Below are 17,707 nucleotides of genomic sequence, written 5' to 3' on the forward strand. Positions count from 1 at the left end.
TGCGTCATGGCTCGGCTGACGTCACTCCGGCGAGGAGGGATGTCCCGTTTGGCAAGTGTGAGCTGTTCTGATACCTTCCCTGCGACGTGGGAGGAAGAGGCTGGTGTTAGAAAGAAGTGATTCAATTAAAAGGAAGTGAGAAAGTGTCTCTACGTGCTGCGGGAGGTTATAAAATGTCACATTATTTGAAAAGCTCCATTTATTCTGACCGTTCTGAGTGTGTTTCGAAGGTCATCACCTGGAAGACCGTTTTAGCTCTGTGAGCGCAAAGGATAGACTTAGTGGCTCAGAAGCAAACTAAGCAAATAAAAAGATATGTGTTTTTACAGAGTATCCATTCATAGGAGCCTTGGCCCTCGCTGGCAGAGGAAAATAACCCCCTCTCAAATAAAAGCGCGCAGGATAAAACCTAAAGCCAATATATGTTAGACAAGCTCAACAAAACGCCCACCAGGTTCTGCGTCCTGGGATGAACTTCTGTTTTACAATCCCCAAACATTTGCTCTTGTTAAAAAAACCGCTCTGGCTCGGAGCCAGACGCGAGGCTGCCTCCGGTGTACCGCCGGACCCCGGTTCAGCCCGCTGCAGGCCAACGTTTGTAGTGCGATCAGGAGATGTGTGCGTTTCTTTTCAGCTCGCACTGCAACCGAGCGATCTGCTGTCTCTGAGAAGCGAATCCTTGGAGGGGAGCAGCTTCTATGTTCGGCTCAAGTTAACACCTTAATTACTCATTAGAAGATTGTTATGATGTCTTGACTCATAAATGACTGTTGTACTTTCTGCAGTTGACTAAGTCTTTGTCATTTTGCCGCGCACTACGGCTAAATTCAGCCGGCTCCTTCAACCTTTTCTGTTGGATCCATTCCTGTTGAGAGCAAAAATCTTGTACAAGATCATGCAGTACTTTTCAGTCTCGCATCCGTATATCCAGTCATACCTGCTGTTTGCTCTTCAACATGATGTATGTTTGTTTGCAATGTTCACACTGCAGCATTAACTCACCTTCGGAGCTCCGGGGCAGAAAATGTGCACATTCGACTGAATACACTTTAATATTAACGAGTGGACAATTTACTACAGCACAAGATGTTTTTCATTCTCTTTTGTTCTCTTTTAGAAGAAGTCATGATTGAAGATGGATTAATGGAGTTTAAAACTGGCATTTATTATAAAAAAACACATTTTTGAATTAAAGTAATGAAAAATTAATAGAGATAGATATTAGTTACATAAGATTTTTCAGCACAAAACCGTAAGTTAATCATGTCTGATGGTTGCTAGGCTTTCTAGAGTGATACATTTTCAAAACAAAAGCCTCTTCTTTTGTGAAAATAATGGGAGTCCGGCGTGCAGCTTCCATAAATTATTGTCTAACATTACACAAAGTATGTAATGAGATTGAGTTAAGGTGGAGTGAATTTCATTCTCCATGTGTTTACATTCACATCCTGCTCTATCGTTATGTAATTTTTTGGGTGGGTGAGTGTCTGGTGTGTTAGAGAAAGGGTTTTAATTGTAAAGGGTATTTATATTGATCACCCTCACAGGAGCAGCACACGATCGACAAGCAGTTGACAGGCCGTGGATCTGTGAGTTCCAGGTTCCTGAGAGTCTATTGCCTTTAAGCATTTTGTCTAATTTGCACAGTGAATCCATCAGTTTGTTTGTTGACTCTCAGAAGAGCTTGAAAGAAAAAATAGCCTGAGTGGCAGAATTAGTCATTAAATAGAAATTATGCAAATCATGCTCTGACATTACCATCTTTGATCTCCGATAGTTTTTAGAACTGAGTCAAACAATAAAAGGACGATGGCGGAGATAAAATAGCGATCAATGCAATGTTGCCTGTATTTCAATGAAAACCTGGCAACGCAGGCTATATTAGTGTGGATTTATTCATGGCTTTATTGATGAACGCACCGAGAAACACTCCTGAAAGTCAAATTAGATGAGGTGAGTTTGGGTGAGCTCGCCATTAATCACAACCAGATCTAAAGTCACAGACATGCCTGCATCCTGCAACAAAACAAACAATTAGATAAGCAAATCAGGTATTTCTTTTATCATTTATCAATTTTTGAATGCGTGACTGGCAGTTATTGAAGTGTGGTCTGACCACTCCTCCTATACAGCACGAATATTACTGAGGCTAGTGTTTCCATTTCGGTCTTGTATGTTTGAAAAATGATTCTCATCAGCATTTTAGTCCTGAGTTATTATCATGGATATAATATAAAACTTCTGGGTAAATATATCCTTTTTCCAAATGAGGTGCCATAGGTGACTGTGTCAGCTCCTGGTGCTCTTTATTGCTGTGTGCTGAGGGCTTTACGGTCGGTTGGAAGTGTGGCCACACGCTTTCTGTCTGCTGTGAAGCACTTTGTTGCACCCCGTTTGAATGAAATATACCATATAAATGAGGTTGTATTGATTTATTTGGAATTAAAAGTGTGTCTTTATGGACTCTGTACTGAAAACAGAGGTGTAAACCTATTTCTGTTGGACCTCTGGGCAACGTCTCCTGCCTCATTGAAATTCTGTGCTGTGGAAGAGGATTAAAAAAAAGTTGTAAAAATGTGAAGAAAAAGCTAATTCAAACATAATACAATGATTTAAATACTATCAACTCTACATTTATTTTAATCGTGGAACATAAACAACAAACCACATGCTGAAAGTAACGATCTCTGTGGACAGGTGAAAGAAGGCTTCAAGTGTTTCCAACTTGAAAAAAATAATTTGCCGAGCTCAGTAATAAGGCTCACGGGTTCCTTCATCACATGCTGCCCCCTTTATGCTGAATATATGGGTTTCTGAGGGACTCATTCAATCCTTCCCCTCCTTTTTAATACTTGCTACCTATTGGCTCAGCCTTTGAGGCACGTATAGCACAAAGATAACGTGTTGAAGGATGTGTTGAAAGGTTTAAAACAAATAGAACGACTTCCCTTCTGCAAAAGAATTATCAACAATAAATCCCAGTACTAAATTAAGCATGAAAAGCAGAAGTAGATCCATCAGCCTGAACTTCATGTCACAGATGTGCAGTAGCTTTCCCCGATGACATTAATCCAATAAAACATTTTTCTTCAGCTGAACAGAACATTCTTACTATACCTTAGGTACCTGTTATATGGTTATACATTTCTGAGTCAGCACACTCACAAAAACACTTGAGCGTGAAGTGTCCCTAAAAAAACACGAGGAAGAACCTCTTGTGCTGCCTTCTTTTGGCCTCATTCAACACATGAGCAGCACTTAGAAAGTCAGTGAAGCTGAACATGAAATGTAGAAAGACGGAGGGTGTCCTGACAGCAGTGCCTGTATTTACACTCCCACAGCATCTCCAACAGGAGATCCCAGGAAGCACAGCGCAAGGCTTCCCCCCCCCCCAAAACACAACGTGCTGAGAAAGCACATGCTGTTTCGCTCGGATGTGAAGCTGCAGTGTCCTTCTCAAGACCCTTGTATAAACTCATATTATTACTCGGAACTGTCAACTTTTATCTTTTACTGTTATTTTTTACTTCTTCCAGCAAATTTTCTCTGTCATGTCGAAAACAGACAATTCTGCATTTAGGAAAAAGAAAAAAAGAATGTTTATCAGATTCACTCTAGGGATGGAGACGGAAACGGGTTCTTTAGTCCAAACTGCATCAGAAACTGAAGAGATATCTTCATGTTGATCTTCATGGATTAAATTGCTGTTAATAAACTTGACATGTCGGGCTCCTGCAGGCTGTTGTCGGCAAACTGGAGCTGAAACCAATTCCAGTTTGCGATGGGTGAAGATTAGGGGACATTCGGGACAGGTTTCCATTCCATTTAATGACAGTGAAGCCTATTTATTCACATTTCTGGGAAACAAAACCGAAAACAGCGCTATAAAAACATAACCATTCATCCATGTTGCCCCCTTCAGGCTTCACTTCCTTCACTGTCCTAATCACTTGCAGGACATATTTCTTTATTTCCACACTGCATGCTGTCACTGGGGATATTTGGGGGATGATTCTCAGAGGAATACCATAAAATATCCTCAGCGAACAATTTTTCACTGACCTTGTGCATGCACATGTACAGCTACCAACAATTACATTTCATCGCCCCTTTATCTGAAGCACCTGCAGAGAAAGTCCATGTGTGTATTTACAGAAGTCCTTCTTGCACAGCTCTGTGCTGAACAGGCAGATGGTGGGTTTTCACATGATCAAGAGCAGGCCATTGTGTCCATTTCCTCTCTTGATGGCCAGACAGCCATAACAAGTGTTACTGATGTCAGCTGGAATCAACTCAGGTGTCCTCAAATACGATAAAGTGGAATGAAAAATGGCTGAATGAGGAGATCGATGTATGAGGCAGAGTGTGGAAATGGGCACACAGTTATACAAGTGGTGACCGTGCTCTCAAATTCTGGATTCCTTTCGTTTTATTTAGCCTACATATTCTTTCGTTGACTACTAAAATGAAATTCTCTGACACAGTTTCTCTGCTGCTGATGTGCATTGCATATGAGCCACAAGAGGTTGCAATTTGGTAAGAAATGAGAGCTTCATCTTTCCTCTGCTCAAGAAGGTAGAGGCGCTGCTCTTTTTCACTGTAGTTTCGGGACCAAATGACTCATTTCAAAGTCCACATTAATACTGTGACAATAAAGGCAGAATTACATTGGTGGAGTATATGTAGTAGACTATTCAGAGAAGTAACCTTTGAAAATCTGCTGTAGTTACGCTTGACATTAGTTTTACACGGTACCAAATCATTTTTAATAAAACTGTACTCTTTTAATAACGCGGTATTATCAGTAATTTCCTGGTAATATTGTCATAATATCCATGAGACCTCACTCACAAGGACGCCATTCGCCAAGTGAGACATACTGGCTAATAAACTACGTAAAACCATATCAATTTATCTTCAGTGACGCTTCGTCAGGGTCGGGGTTACAGTGGGGCTGGAGCCTATCCCATGCAGTTGACTGGAGGTGAAGGCAGGGTCACTCGTCCATCACACGCAGGCACCTGCAATTTAAAGTCTAATTAACTTTAAATACATGAGTTTGGATGGTGAGAGGAAAGCACACTACCAGAAAATCCATGCATGCACATGGGAGAACATGCAAACTCTACACATGGCAGTGAGATTAATAATCCCCTCATCATAGTATAACACTCAGTGATGGTTGCATTTTAATAAATAAGGTCCATATTTGTATATTTATGTTTTTTTTAAGTTAATTGTGAAACTATAAGTTATGCAAATAAATCCCTCCACTGAAGCTGTAACTCATCCCCATCCAAAAGGCAAAAAAGCAAAAAAAAAAAAAAAACCGGGGTCACAAATATGAGAGGGGGACTCCTTTGTTGGACGTGTAGTCACCTCTGTGGCCCCTGGAAAACCATTAAAGCAGGAGGTTTCTCCCAGGAGCCCGGCATTCCTCTCATTCCTCCGGTCTGATGTCAGAGCAGAGGGGACGGCGCTCCGCAGGCAACGGGACCGGCGCTGCGTTCAGGGACCCGGCCGAGGCTGCGAACTTTCAGCGCTGCTGGCGTGGGCAGTCACATCACAGTAGGTTTATTTCCTTCTTAAGTTTAATCTAATCTATAGAGAAAAACACATTTTCAGTGGAAACTTCAACTTGATTTTATTGCAACACAATTAACTGAAACTTATGTGATGTTTGTCAGTGAACCTGAACATCACCACTGTTGCAAATGCATAGACTATGTTTGTACTGGAAAGCTTTGATTGGATTTATTTATTATTATTATTGTTATAATTAATTATAACTACTATTTCACAAAAACACGTAAACCCATGCCTTTTACAGAAACATTGCAAATTAACTACATGGTTTAAGAAATCTGAAGTACAAAAAATTAAATGAGAGGAGAAAACTTTTTTGGGAGTGTTGTTATTGTTTATTCTATCATACAATACAAGCAGAGACTACGGATGATATAAACGAAGTGATATATTTGAAATTCAAGCAGTCTGATGATTTGCATATAAACTTTTGATCTATTGGCCTTTGATTGCGACAGTTTCACGACGCTTCTCTGTAAAGCTCGATATTCCAACATGGAGCGTGGCTGTTGAACGCAGCGCGCGCTCCCCCCCTCGCCTGTCCTGAACGCCTCCATTGGACGAGCAGGACCACTACTATAAACATACCAGCAGACCCAGCGAAAGAAGACCCCGTCGTAGTTATTTCAAGCTGGACAACTTTTCTCACTTTGCCGTTTATTTAAACATATTTTGTATTTTTTAGGGACCAAACTCTTTGGGTTGACCCGTTTGGGGACTTTGTCTTCCTCTGCGACTTTTTTTTTTTTTGTTTTTTCGGGTTTTTTTTTTTTCTGTTCCCAGACTGCGCTCCTGAGTTATAATAAGCGCTCATCGAGACTTTATTCGTCCAGACTGGATTTTAAAGTCATTCATCTGACTCCTTGAGGATTATCTGTTTGCTCTGTGGGGGTTCAGAGCCGTCGATCAGAGGAGTTTCTTCATCTGGGGGCAGAAATCCGACATGTAGCGCAGGACCAGGGGTGAGAAGCTACTTTTTCTTCCCAGTTTTTTTCTTCTTCTTCTTTTTTTCATGCTTGTACTTTCCAACACGTCCACACATGGTGGAAGTGCACACAAACTCGTTTGGGGATGCAGCAGCAGCAGAGCTGTAATGTAGGCCAAATGCCTTGGCCACGTAGGGCAAAAAAGAAGGGATCCCAAATATTTTCAAGCCCCCACCCCCTTCCCCCCCCCTCCTGCAGCACATAAACATACATTAAACCACAGACTGAGCCCCCAAATTCCCCTCTTCTGTGCGAGTTCACTGGAAAAACCCGGAGACAGATTGTCCTGCGAGTGGTTAGAAAATAGTCACACCTCTAATTAGGAGAGTTTACATACAATCATGAAGTTACATGTGTGTAAATGACTGAAGAGGGCCTCTTGCTTGGATTTAGGTTGTGTGTGTGTGTGTGTGTGTGTGTGTGTGTGTGTGTGTGTGTGTGTGTGTGTGTGTGTGCGCACCAGGGAGGTCCTGCAACAGCTGGATCATGTGTAGTCTCTTGTTTTTGTCCTGTAAATGTCATCTTCACACTTGCTGTTTGCGGTGATGTGGTTCGCACTCATGCCTCACAGTGAGAAAACCCCCTGTTTGAGTCCGGCCTTGTGTTTTCTGTGTGTGAATTTGCATGTTCCTTCTCCAATTTCCTCCCACACAGTGCAGAGACATGTGCATGTGAATGAGAGTGACTGTGGTTGTCTGGGTTCAGTTGGTGAGACCTGCGGAACAAACTAAAGTCTTCATACGTTATTGATCCTCATGGGAAAATTTCCTTTTATGGATTAACCCAGGATGAGACAGACAGCCACATTAAGGTGGGGAGGTGGTGGAGGTTAAGGGTCATGCTTGGGGACCGGCCTGCTGTGGGAATCAAACCTGCAAACTCCAAAAGACCCATTTGTGTGGATGAAACCGGTTGAAACTGCACCAACTGTATTTCCTCCATGTCTTGGGGGTGATGTCAGTGATGTTTTTGTTGTTGAGCCGCTGTCTCACTCCTCTGCACCTGGGCTGCGTTCATGGTTGCGCTTTAAAGATGTGTTCGAACATGCATGCTGCCGACATTACTGTAAGAAAAGGAGGGCGAGAGTTCTCAAAAGGCAAATATAGCATAGCTGCAGGAGGCGTAGGCTACACACACACACACACACACACAGACACACACACACACACATCTGGCTGTCTTTATAAGCTCAAAGGCATGCTGTGGAAATTATATGGTACCGAGCAAGTGGCTTGGGAGAACACAGCAGTTTTAAAACACTGCTGCAGCATCAAGAGTCGCAGCCTCCGTCCATGCTTCTCATTACCTTTATGGTCAGTTTTTAGCTCCGAGAGGAAACACAATCGAGGCGGTTAAAAGTCTGGTAGATTCGTTGTTGTCGCTCTGCATCTTGCCGAGGTCTTGAAGACCGGCATGGTTAGATTATAATAGGTGTTTACTACATAATGTGGGGCTGCGTGTAAAAGGAAAAGTGGCTATTGTTTGTGTGGACGGTGGTCATTTTAGTCCAAAGGCCATTTGATTGCAATGTGGTGCAAACATACCTGTAATTTTGGTCAAATGGTCATACTCCAGCAGAGAGAGAGAGAGAGAGAGAGAGAGAAATGGCGAAAAAGTAGGCGTGAGTAGTTATTGTTGTTGTTGTTATGACAGTTTAACCAAGTTGAAGAAATATGTTGAGGTCTTTCAAGCCTGGCTTGTGGGTCCTGCGTTATTCTGCAGAACTGCTTTGGAAAAAGCTTGAGGAGCAGGTTGTGACCTCTTCTTCTTCGTCGTGGTAACACGCTGGTGTGATATCGCTCGCTTCAAGCCAGTCTACCCCATTATTTCTTCGCTCTCTGATTAGTTGTTGTTAAAATGTGTCAGATTATTGTTGTAACTTTTTTCCCATCCTGAATTGCTCCACATCTAAAGATGACAACATCGTCTTCGAGGATGTGTATTTTGTTGTCACTGGGATTTGAGTGTGTTTATATTTCAATCTGTAGTCCATCCATAAGTTTTATTGCTCGTTGCCTCATTTAATTTTTTTTCTTTCCCTCTCTGCAACTATAAGATAAACATGTTGCTTCAGATTAATCTAAATGTTTCAGGTTGCATCTCTTCAAAACCATTTTCTTACAACAGCTGGACTTGTAATCAGGAAGATAATCTTGTAATTAGTTTATAAATAACCTGCTAGATTGCGCACATTTCAGCGTCCCCAGCTTCGCGTGTGGTGTTTCAGTACGTCTCCGAAACATTAAAGACGATCCTTTATCACATAAAGCTGAGTGGGAGGAATATTTGCATTGCGAAAGCAAAGCACAGTTTAGATTTTCATCATATGTATAAAGTGCACTGTCAACATATTCACCAACTCTAGAAATCGTGAACAAACAGCACGTAGCTCATACTTTTAAAGAATGTATTGTGTGCCTGACTTCATGTGCTATTTGTGTAAGTCAGTGAATGCCGTCACTTGCCGGATAAAGAGCTGATGATGGAGTTAGTTACAGGGCTTCAACGACCCAGATTTTTAAATTTTTTTTAACCAGTACTGACTAGTTTAAAGAAAGACAGGTGTGGTCATGTTTTCAGAAATGTACATTATGGGATATTTCTTTGTTGCTGCTGCCTTCCTGCTGTCTTGTTAACTTGGATACTGAAAATTTAAAAAAGGGCTTTAACTCTGTAAAACCACAGCGTTTTCTTTTTAATGTACTCAGCTATCCATATAAAACATGGTAATGCCACGTGACCTCAGGTATGCGGCCGTGCGGCCTGTCTGGTCTGGCTGCCGAGTGTCGTCAGTCTTGTGTGGATGCTTTTCATTTGTGAAGCTGTGTGGGTGCTGCCTGCGTTCTGCCAGCTCCGGCAGACAACAACGGATCAGAGAGCGTGCCGCGACCTGCCCGAACTCTCCCACACTCCAGCGGGTGTTTCATGCCAGCTGTCAGTCACTGGTTTCCCCCCTCTCTCTTCCCTCTGGCTTCAGAAACATGCCACTCTTTCCACCGTACGCCGCCAGTCGCAGAGTTTTGAGGACACTTTACGAGGATGTTTGTTTGTGAAGTTTTCCATTTGATCTGGAGTTGAGAACGTGTGACTTTCCCCCCTCCGCTGGGAGCATCAGATACGGCCGGATGTAAACAGAAGCCAAACCAAAGCGCTGCTGCTTTCACGGGCCTGTAAACTCGCTGCTGTTGACGTCCCTGTTGGCGTTCGCGCCCGAGGGCTCAGTCGTGAGAAAATACTGAGTGACTTTTTGATGATCAAGTATTCGTGTGTGTGTGTGTAAAGTGTGATGCGGTTCCCAGGAGGGGCGGGGGGCGGTGTGGGGGTATGGAAAATGTGAAGAGCGCCGTGGTTTTTGGCCGCAGCCGACGAGTGATGGTCTTGTGTTTCTGTCGCTGTCGCCGCTATCGGTTTCAGCGTCCATGTTTATTCACTCCTTCCCTCCATCCTGAGCCTTCCTCCCCTCCCTGCCTCCTCCTCCCGCTCCCAACCAACTGTACCAACATGATAAGAGCGGGAGAATCACCAGTGGCTGGATCTCCTCTTCCCTTTCCAGCTCTGCTCTCCACCTCCAGCTTATCAGCAGCCTTTATTTTCTCAGTCAGGTGCTGAGAATCAGCACGGCCGTGTTTGCACCGAAAGGACGCACACACACACACACACACACACACACACACACACACACACACACACACACAATGCTCCCCCTCACACCTCGACGGCGACGCCAGTCCCTCTGATTTCACTGCGGCGGGATGAATCAGCAGATCTGTATCACGTTTGGTTAAGAAATGACTTTGCGGTCAATCCAACCTTGATCCTCTTTATGTTCTGGTGGATGTGTTTAGAGGACTGAGCCAGGCTGAAACACTGGATATCCCCCATCTGCCTTCATGGACACATATTTACAAGTGGCAAAATCCACTTATGAGCAAAATTGGCTTTAAGTGTGGTAATAAAGAGTATCTAATAAGTTTATTAGTGTATGTTCCCTAATTTAAATTCTTTTCGATTTGTCATTCAAACATGTCGAGCCATTTTTCACTGATTCCAAGTTGAACTTGAAAGTTATGAAAAACAGAATCTCAAAATGTTACAATATTTCACAAGATCTCTCTTTCTCTGTGTCATTGGAGGTCAACTTTATCACAATTAAAATGCCAAACAAGCTCCAAACTTTTGACTTGATTCGCTCTGAAAGGGGGAAAGTACAGGTATGAAGTCTGGTTTTAGAAAGTTTCCTCTGCATGTTTTCTGCAATTTTTTTTTAAATTATTGCATTTTATTCTTCCATTTGAAAAAGAAATGTCATTGACAGGTGGCACCATTCATTTAGTCTCATTATTTCAGATAAAAGTGAGAGAGAATTGACTGTCTGATTGTGTGAAGCTGCAGAAGACGAGGCTCCATCACTGTCTGGATGTCACCTCTGTGTGAACAATCGGCTCTGCGTGTGTTTGTCACCGTCGCCGTGTTCTCATAGATGGGAGAGAATGTGTCGTGTGTGTGTGTGTGTGTGTGTGTGTGTGTGTGTGTGTGTGTGTGTGTGTCTTTGTTTCAGAGAGAGAGAGAGAGAGAGAGAGAGCTGGAAGTGAGAAAGCAGATGCGCCTGTTAGAAACACGCTGTCTGGTCGCCTGGCTCCACCATCTGTTTGCAGCTGTGCGTGTGTGTGTGTGTGTGTGTGCGCAGGAGAAAGAGGAGGGTTGTCTGTGCTTGTTGCGACAGTGATTAAATGTACAGCGCACCAACTGCAGTGTGTACTTATGCTCATTCCACTGCATGCATATCGTCCTCCGATGGCATTTAGCCATCGTCAGATGATAAAAAGTTCTGTGCTGTTTCCCTCTGTCCCCCTAGACATGTCTACAAAATAATCCCTAGAAAAATAATGATAGTAAAGTGTATGTATAAATAGTGAAAATAGTGCCAGGTTTGTGTTGTGGTGTTCACTGAGCCGTGCAGCGGCTTCAGTCAGACTCGTAGTGCGTCTCTGACCGGCCACAGGATAATGCTTGCTCCGGGGGTCAGCTCTCTGGAGCTGCTCCTGCCCAGACACACTCTGGATCAGCGTGTTCAGGAATGTGTGTGAACTTCAGAGTCTGTGTTTCCCCAAAACATCTCACTACTGAACTCCACGGCAAACCACCGGGGCACAAGAGGATCAAAGTCTTAAGAAGATTTGGGGAATATCGGACCAAATCTGGTTGTAATAGTATTTTCAAATTCTTCAGTTTGAACTCTATTTGGGGTATTAAATGACTGAGTTGCCGGATAGGATGAAAATTCAAATTTAAAAGTGATTTTTGTCAAGTAGTTTACTGTCTTTGTCCCTTTTTAAATCTTAGAATCTTAGAAGTTTTTGAAAGTTTTTTGCTGTTAAAAAATAAAATAAAACAAATGGTTTGAATCGGCCCAAGCCCTCCGTTGGTTGACCTGTCACTGTGTACTGCATACTATGTGTTAATACAGAAAACATAACAATAACAATAGTCCTATGAGTCTTTTATAATCCTAAAAATCCTCACTTATAGCTTTAAATGTTACTATTTTGATGTCCTGTGGTGTGTAAGCTGTATCTCAAACTTTTTGGAAGCACTGATCAATAAGTGTAATCATTTTTTAACCTTTTATAGAGCAAAATACTATTAATTTGCTGAGAATTAAACATTGAAGTCCAACTATTTGATCTAGCTGTAGTCAAAGCGTTTACTGAGGAAGTGCAGCTACGAGCTGTGAAGCACTTTAACCCGTTTGTTTTGCGACAGAGCTCATGTGTAAGAGGAGGGGACTGGTCTGGGTGGGGAGGGGTGCCGGTGCTGGTGCTGGTGCTGGGGGGCAGCGTCGGTATTTCAGACGGAGACAAGCAACAGAGATGAGATTGATTGAGTTACGCACGGTACACTTGCTCCCTCGGCTCTCGGCGGCCTGCGTCTAATGGTCTTAGCAGTAGGTGACAAAGTGCTGTTTTGTTCCCGCTATTGTGTGGATGTGAATGGAGCACAGCGACCGGAGTGTGTGTGTGTGTGTGTGTGTGTGTGTGTGTGTGTGGGGGGGGGGGGGGGGGGGGGGGGGGGGGCGGGGTTTGGCGGGAGGCGGAGGGGCTCGGCCCTGGCCTCGGAGAGGGAGGACGCACATCGGCGGCTCTGTCCCCCGAGCGGCGTTCACCCTACAGATGGTTGTTTTCATCGTGCCTCGCTGTCTGAGGTGTTCGTCACAACATGTTTTGGTTTAGGTAATCCTCAGGTGCCCCCCCCACCCGCCACCCCCCACCCCCCCACCCCCCCACCCCTCACCCTCCGTCGTCTCAGCTGAATCCACACCTGAGTGAGTAGAGAGGTGACTGGCAGCAAAACATCGCACCCTGGAGCGAAAACCTGTGTCAACATGACGGTTTTTTTCCTCTTTCTTTTTTTAACCTCGTTTTGTATTCTTCTTTTGTCAGCTGTTAACACGTAGCTTTAACTGGCTGTTTGCTAGAACCCACCTGCCTTTTACTGTTGTGCACCTGTCGGCACATCAGCTGGTTTTCAGTCAGGGATCCCCCTCAAAACAGAGATTTTTGTCCTGTTTTAGTCAGAGGAAGACAAAAGCGGAGGTTATGTTGAGGAGTGATACTGATAAATGGTGTGGCTGTCTCTGAAGATTTCACAAACTGGCGAACTTAATGACTGAAAAAAGTCTTTGACAGACTCTCAGGTGACGAATCTCTCTGAAAAGTGGATGAACAATGAGGTGAAACGGTGTTTTTCTGCTGCCACTTATCTGCTCAGAAGACACAATAGTCGTCTCGCATAACTGAGCAGTCAAAGCATCACAAGCAAGGCAAGGCTGTAATTTTAGTGGCTTAGCTTGACAAACATCCATGTTTTTGGTTTATATAAGTCAAAATTTTTAATTTGAAACTGTCTTTTGTTGAGCCTCAACTCATGTGGCATGGCTGCAGTGTAAACTTGATCATGATCTTGTTAGCTTTCAAACTACTAGTTGAACATAAACACTGTATTTTCTGAGTACCAGGGGGATGAATCTCTTATACATTTAAGAACACACATGCACACGTGTGTGTGGTTTTCATTATAAAAACAATAACACCCATCAGTGGCCCGACATAAAAACTGCATAGTTTTCTTGCCGTTTCTGTGTGAACGGACATCATTTTCAAAACGCTGCCCTGTAATAGCAAACTTTTCCTGAAGTGAAAAGTGAAAAAGGGTGTGTGTTTTCACAAAAAAATGGGGAAATGGTGTTTTAAGATAAGGCAGAAAGTAAAATGTGCTGAGCAGAAACTTCCACTGATGTGTTTACGCTGGGTACGTGTGACAAACAGTGAAACAACTAGTTGTTAGAGCTTATCTCTTCTGATTTGCAGTTTGCTCACCCCTGACATGAGCAGGCCCCTGCACGATCTTTTCCTTGGGAGCGATTGGAACAAAGAATGTAGAAATGCCATCCCACAATGCATCTGCAAACTGTTCTGAACACACACAAAAAACAAAAAAACAACTAAATTTGTTGTTTTATTGTGGTTGAAGCCCACACAGAAAAAGAAAAAAAAAAAAAGTCAATTTTCTTTGTTTTTGTTTCCATTTTTTGTCTTTTGCCATATCAGTTTTGGGGGATCCGGGAAAAACACAACAAAAGATGGGAACGGTTTGATATATATGCATATATTTAGACTTGGCTCACTTCTCTGACAAAGAAAAACAGGCCTCTTCCCTCGGTTTCCCCTCTCGCTCCCTCCACGCCACAAAATTACAACGTGCAAAATTCATAAATGTATACGCTGTTTTTGCACGCTGGAAATAAACACGACGGTCGGGAGAGAATGTCACTGCAGCGAAGGAGCTTTTTTTTTTTTTTTTTTTTTTTTTTCATCAGGGAGTGGGTTTGATCCCAAACTATTGTCTGTCTGTCTGTCTGGCTTCACCCAACCACACACTCCCAAACCATGCCACTGATTACTAGTTTAGAGTTGCACCAACTGCTGTCTGGTCCTTTGGCTAACCTCTGCAGAACCTGGTGTGTGAGTGTGTGTGTGTGTGTGATCCTGTGTATGTGTTTGTGGTGTGTCCTGTTCATGCATGTCTATGTTTGTACACTACACAGTGAAAGTATGCGTCGCCATTTCAGTGTTTTTCAGCAATTGTATTTTATGTTGACGGGCCGGTGTGCTTGGGAAAATACTATTTGGGGCAGTTTTTGGGAAGGTTTTTTACCCTCGACTTGTAATGTCACATGGCTTAAGATTGAGAAGGGATTGCTGGAGTGGCGGGGGGGGGGGGGGGGGGGGGGGGCGTCTGCGGTTCAGGTCAGATGACGGCTCTGGGTCACGGCATCCCTAAATCCTAAATTAGACTCCATTTATTCGCCCATCGCATTCCAATTTATTTGCCCTGCTCGGTGTGTGCGCGTTGGCACAAATACACAATAAAAACCACATGGATGGGATGATGCCACAGCGCAGCGCTCTCTCGGACGGATTCAGAGGTAAGGAATGTGTTTCTGCTCCCGAAGGGGCACGGCTGTTACAAAAGACAAGCGGCGAGCAAGTGTGAGTCAAATTGTAGCAAACAACCCTGCTGTGTAGCTTCATGCCCTCTCTCATTCAAGACTGCCTCCACTATGTCTTCTTTGACTCCTTTGTGGCCCATCTCAAGCGCACACACACACACACACACAAACACACACACACGCTCCCGCTGTCCTTCCTTGTGGTGCATACTTGTGTCAGGTGTGCTCTGTTTTTCCAGTCAGGGTAGAGAGGAATCTGGGCCTGTTTCCAAGCTGACTATCAGCCGCACATTGCCAGAGCCCGGGACAAGAAGCAACACATCCACTCCATCTATACTCCTCCTCCTCCTCCTCCACCTCCAGCGCCTCCCCCCCTCTCCGCTCCGCGCCTGATCACCGAAGCTGTTGTGATCCAGCCTTTCACCTTTCTTCCACATCCATGCCAGCTTTTATTTGCATGTCTCAGTTTTCGCACTCCCTCAGTCTACTCTTGCCTCCATGTTTTTGTTCTTTTGGATAGATAGGAGAGCTTTTTCGTTTTGCTTGTTCCTGCCTAACAAGTTCACTGGTTTGTAAATTGCTCAGTTTGTGACTGTGTGTGTGCGCGTGTGACATACATCAAAGATTTTTCCCCATTATCGACATGAAAGCTAAGAGTCGATGAGTAACTGAGAGATGATTTCAAAGAGTTGCCCAAAGACCGATCTTAAACTTAAAACCACAGTGTGTGTGTGTGTGTGTGTGTGTGTGTGTGTGTGTGTGTGTGTATGTGTGTGTCTGTGTGTGTGTGTTTGTGTGTGTGTGTGTCTGTGTTTGAGTTTGTTTTCCTGTTCTGCTTGTGATGTTGAGGTAATTAGCACTTTTATGAGTTTTTGACAGCAAGAAATCAAATCGATTTTCTGTTCAGTGAAGAAAACGCATGTTTCATATGTGGTCCAAAACGTGTGTGTGTTTGTGTGTGTGAGATGTTACACACTGCTACACTGTATGCAGAAATGTCTAGAGAGTCGGGGGGGGGGGGGGGGGGGGGGGGGCGGGTGAGAGATTAAAAGGAAAGGCCTCCCACACAGGCAGATATGAGACTTTTAGAAGCTCCATTAGCTCCTCAAAGCCAGCTGCCGGGTTCAGATGGATGTCTGCGCTCGGGTGTTTGATGTCCATTCATCCATAGCCTCACATCTCTGCCTCTGTCTCCCGGCCTTGCCTGACGCTGGGCCCCATGGGGCCGCGGCGAGCGCAGCTGCCCAGAACTATAACATAAAGTTGTGCTCTGCCATTCCCGGCCCTGCTGCTGCTGCTGCTGCTGCTGATCCTACAAGGCGACCAGTAGCTCCTGCATTCTTGTCAGCTTGTATAAAATCTGCAGGTATTTCTCATCTTATCAGCGGTACTGATGCGTATTTCATTTTTTTCTTCGCAGCCACTGTTCATCCTCCTCCTCCTCATCGCCCTCCTCCCCCCTCCCCCTCCGGACAGCTCTGGGAATGGGCCAGCGCCTTGCCTGGGTGCATCTCTCCACCCGGTGGTGTGGCTGGCGTCGTGCGAGAGTGAGGAGGGCAGCAGTCAGGTCATAGAGCCGGCCCACCACCCCCCACCGACTCTCCCCTCCCCCCCCCTCCCAGCCTTCCACTCTCTCCGCTTGCTTGCTCTGGAGTGACTTTTGACCTCTGACTCAGCCGTGACCCCGCCTTGACCCCCGGCCAGCCATGCCCTTCCGGCTGAAGCTGCGGCGCACGCGGCGCTACAACGTCCTGAGCAAGAACTACTTTGTGACGCGGATCCGCCTGCTGGACAGCACTGTGATCGAATGCACTCTGTCGGTGGAGAGTACGGGACAGGAATGTCTGGAGGCGGTGGCCCAGAGGCTGGAGCTGCGGGAGGTGAGTCCCGTCACGTCTCACTCTTCAATACGTAAACCGACTTTCCCCAGCTTCCTTTTCTTGATTCTCATATTTCCGTGTGTAACCGATTATCAGCTGGTGACTGACGCGTCCAGATTTGTTTTGACGCCGCGTTTGCCACGCGTCCCTCGCCACACCTCGTGCTGCTCTCCCTGCCCTCTGTGGTCCCTCTCCTGCAGGGTCCTTGTTCGGCTCTAACGAAGCGTGGCTACATCTGTCCTCTTTTCACTGCAGAAGAAAGAGACACTACTCATCCACTTGTCCCCTCCTGTCCATTCTCTTTGTGTTCCGTCCATCCTTTGTTTCCCACAGTGTTTCAAGAATTTCCCTTTGGGATTAATATAGTATTTCTATTCTATTCTATTCTTCTATTCTATTCTTTTCTCAGCGGTGTAACTTGGGATGTGATAGCTTTTAAAACTCCAAGTTCAGATTGTGTTGAGCCACGTATTGCGTCACCTTTTTGGAAAAAACATAAATGAGGGAAAAATATTTTGTGGTCTTAAACATTCAGCTCATCACTTTGCAGTTTTCTCTATTCAGTATTCATAACTGTACATTAATGTTTATGAAATGATTTCTTCATAGAAGTTACACCCTTTAGCACTATTTGGGAGTTATAAAATATCCCGTGGTTCACAAACATGCCCAGCAATCTGTGTGAGTCATGATCAACCAAGATCTATTACACCACTGTTTACTTGAAGGTTAAAGAAGAGCACACA

General features: G+C 44.4%; 2 protein-coding genes across 2 annotated transcripts in view; both read left to right on the plus strand.

Annotated features, from left to right (window-relative positions):
* The window catches only part of cmtr1 (cap methyltransferase 1), a 506,633-nt gene that overhangs the window by 197,692 nt on the left and 291,234 nt on the right, over positions 1 to 17,707 (plus strand). The window lies entirely within an intron of this gene.
* Positions 6,353 to 17,707, plus strand: part of LOC115402519 (tyrosine-protein phosphatase non-receptor type 14-like) — a 32,450-nt gene continuing 21,095 nt past the window's right edge. The window contains exons 1-2 of the mRNA XM_030111084.1: positions 6,353 to 6,548; positions 16,502 to 16,961. Of these exons, the coding sequence (XP_029966944.1) occupies positions 16,788 to 16,961 (174 nt within the window). The 5' untranslated portion in view covers positions 6,353 to 6,548; positions 16,502 to 16,787. The remainder of the gene's footprint in view (positions 6,549 to 16,501; positions 16,962 to 17,707) is intronic.

Source organism: Salarias fasciatus, chromosome 15, assembly GCF_902148845.1.
Source record: "Salarias fasciatus chromosome 15, fSalaFa1.1, whole genome shotgun sequence".
NCBI classification, from domain to species: domain Eukaryota; kingdom Metazoa; phylum Chordata; class Actinopteri; order Blenniiformes; family Blenniidae; genus Salarias; species Salarias fasciatus.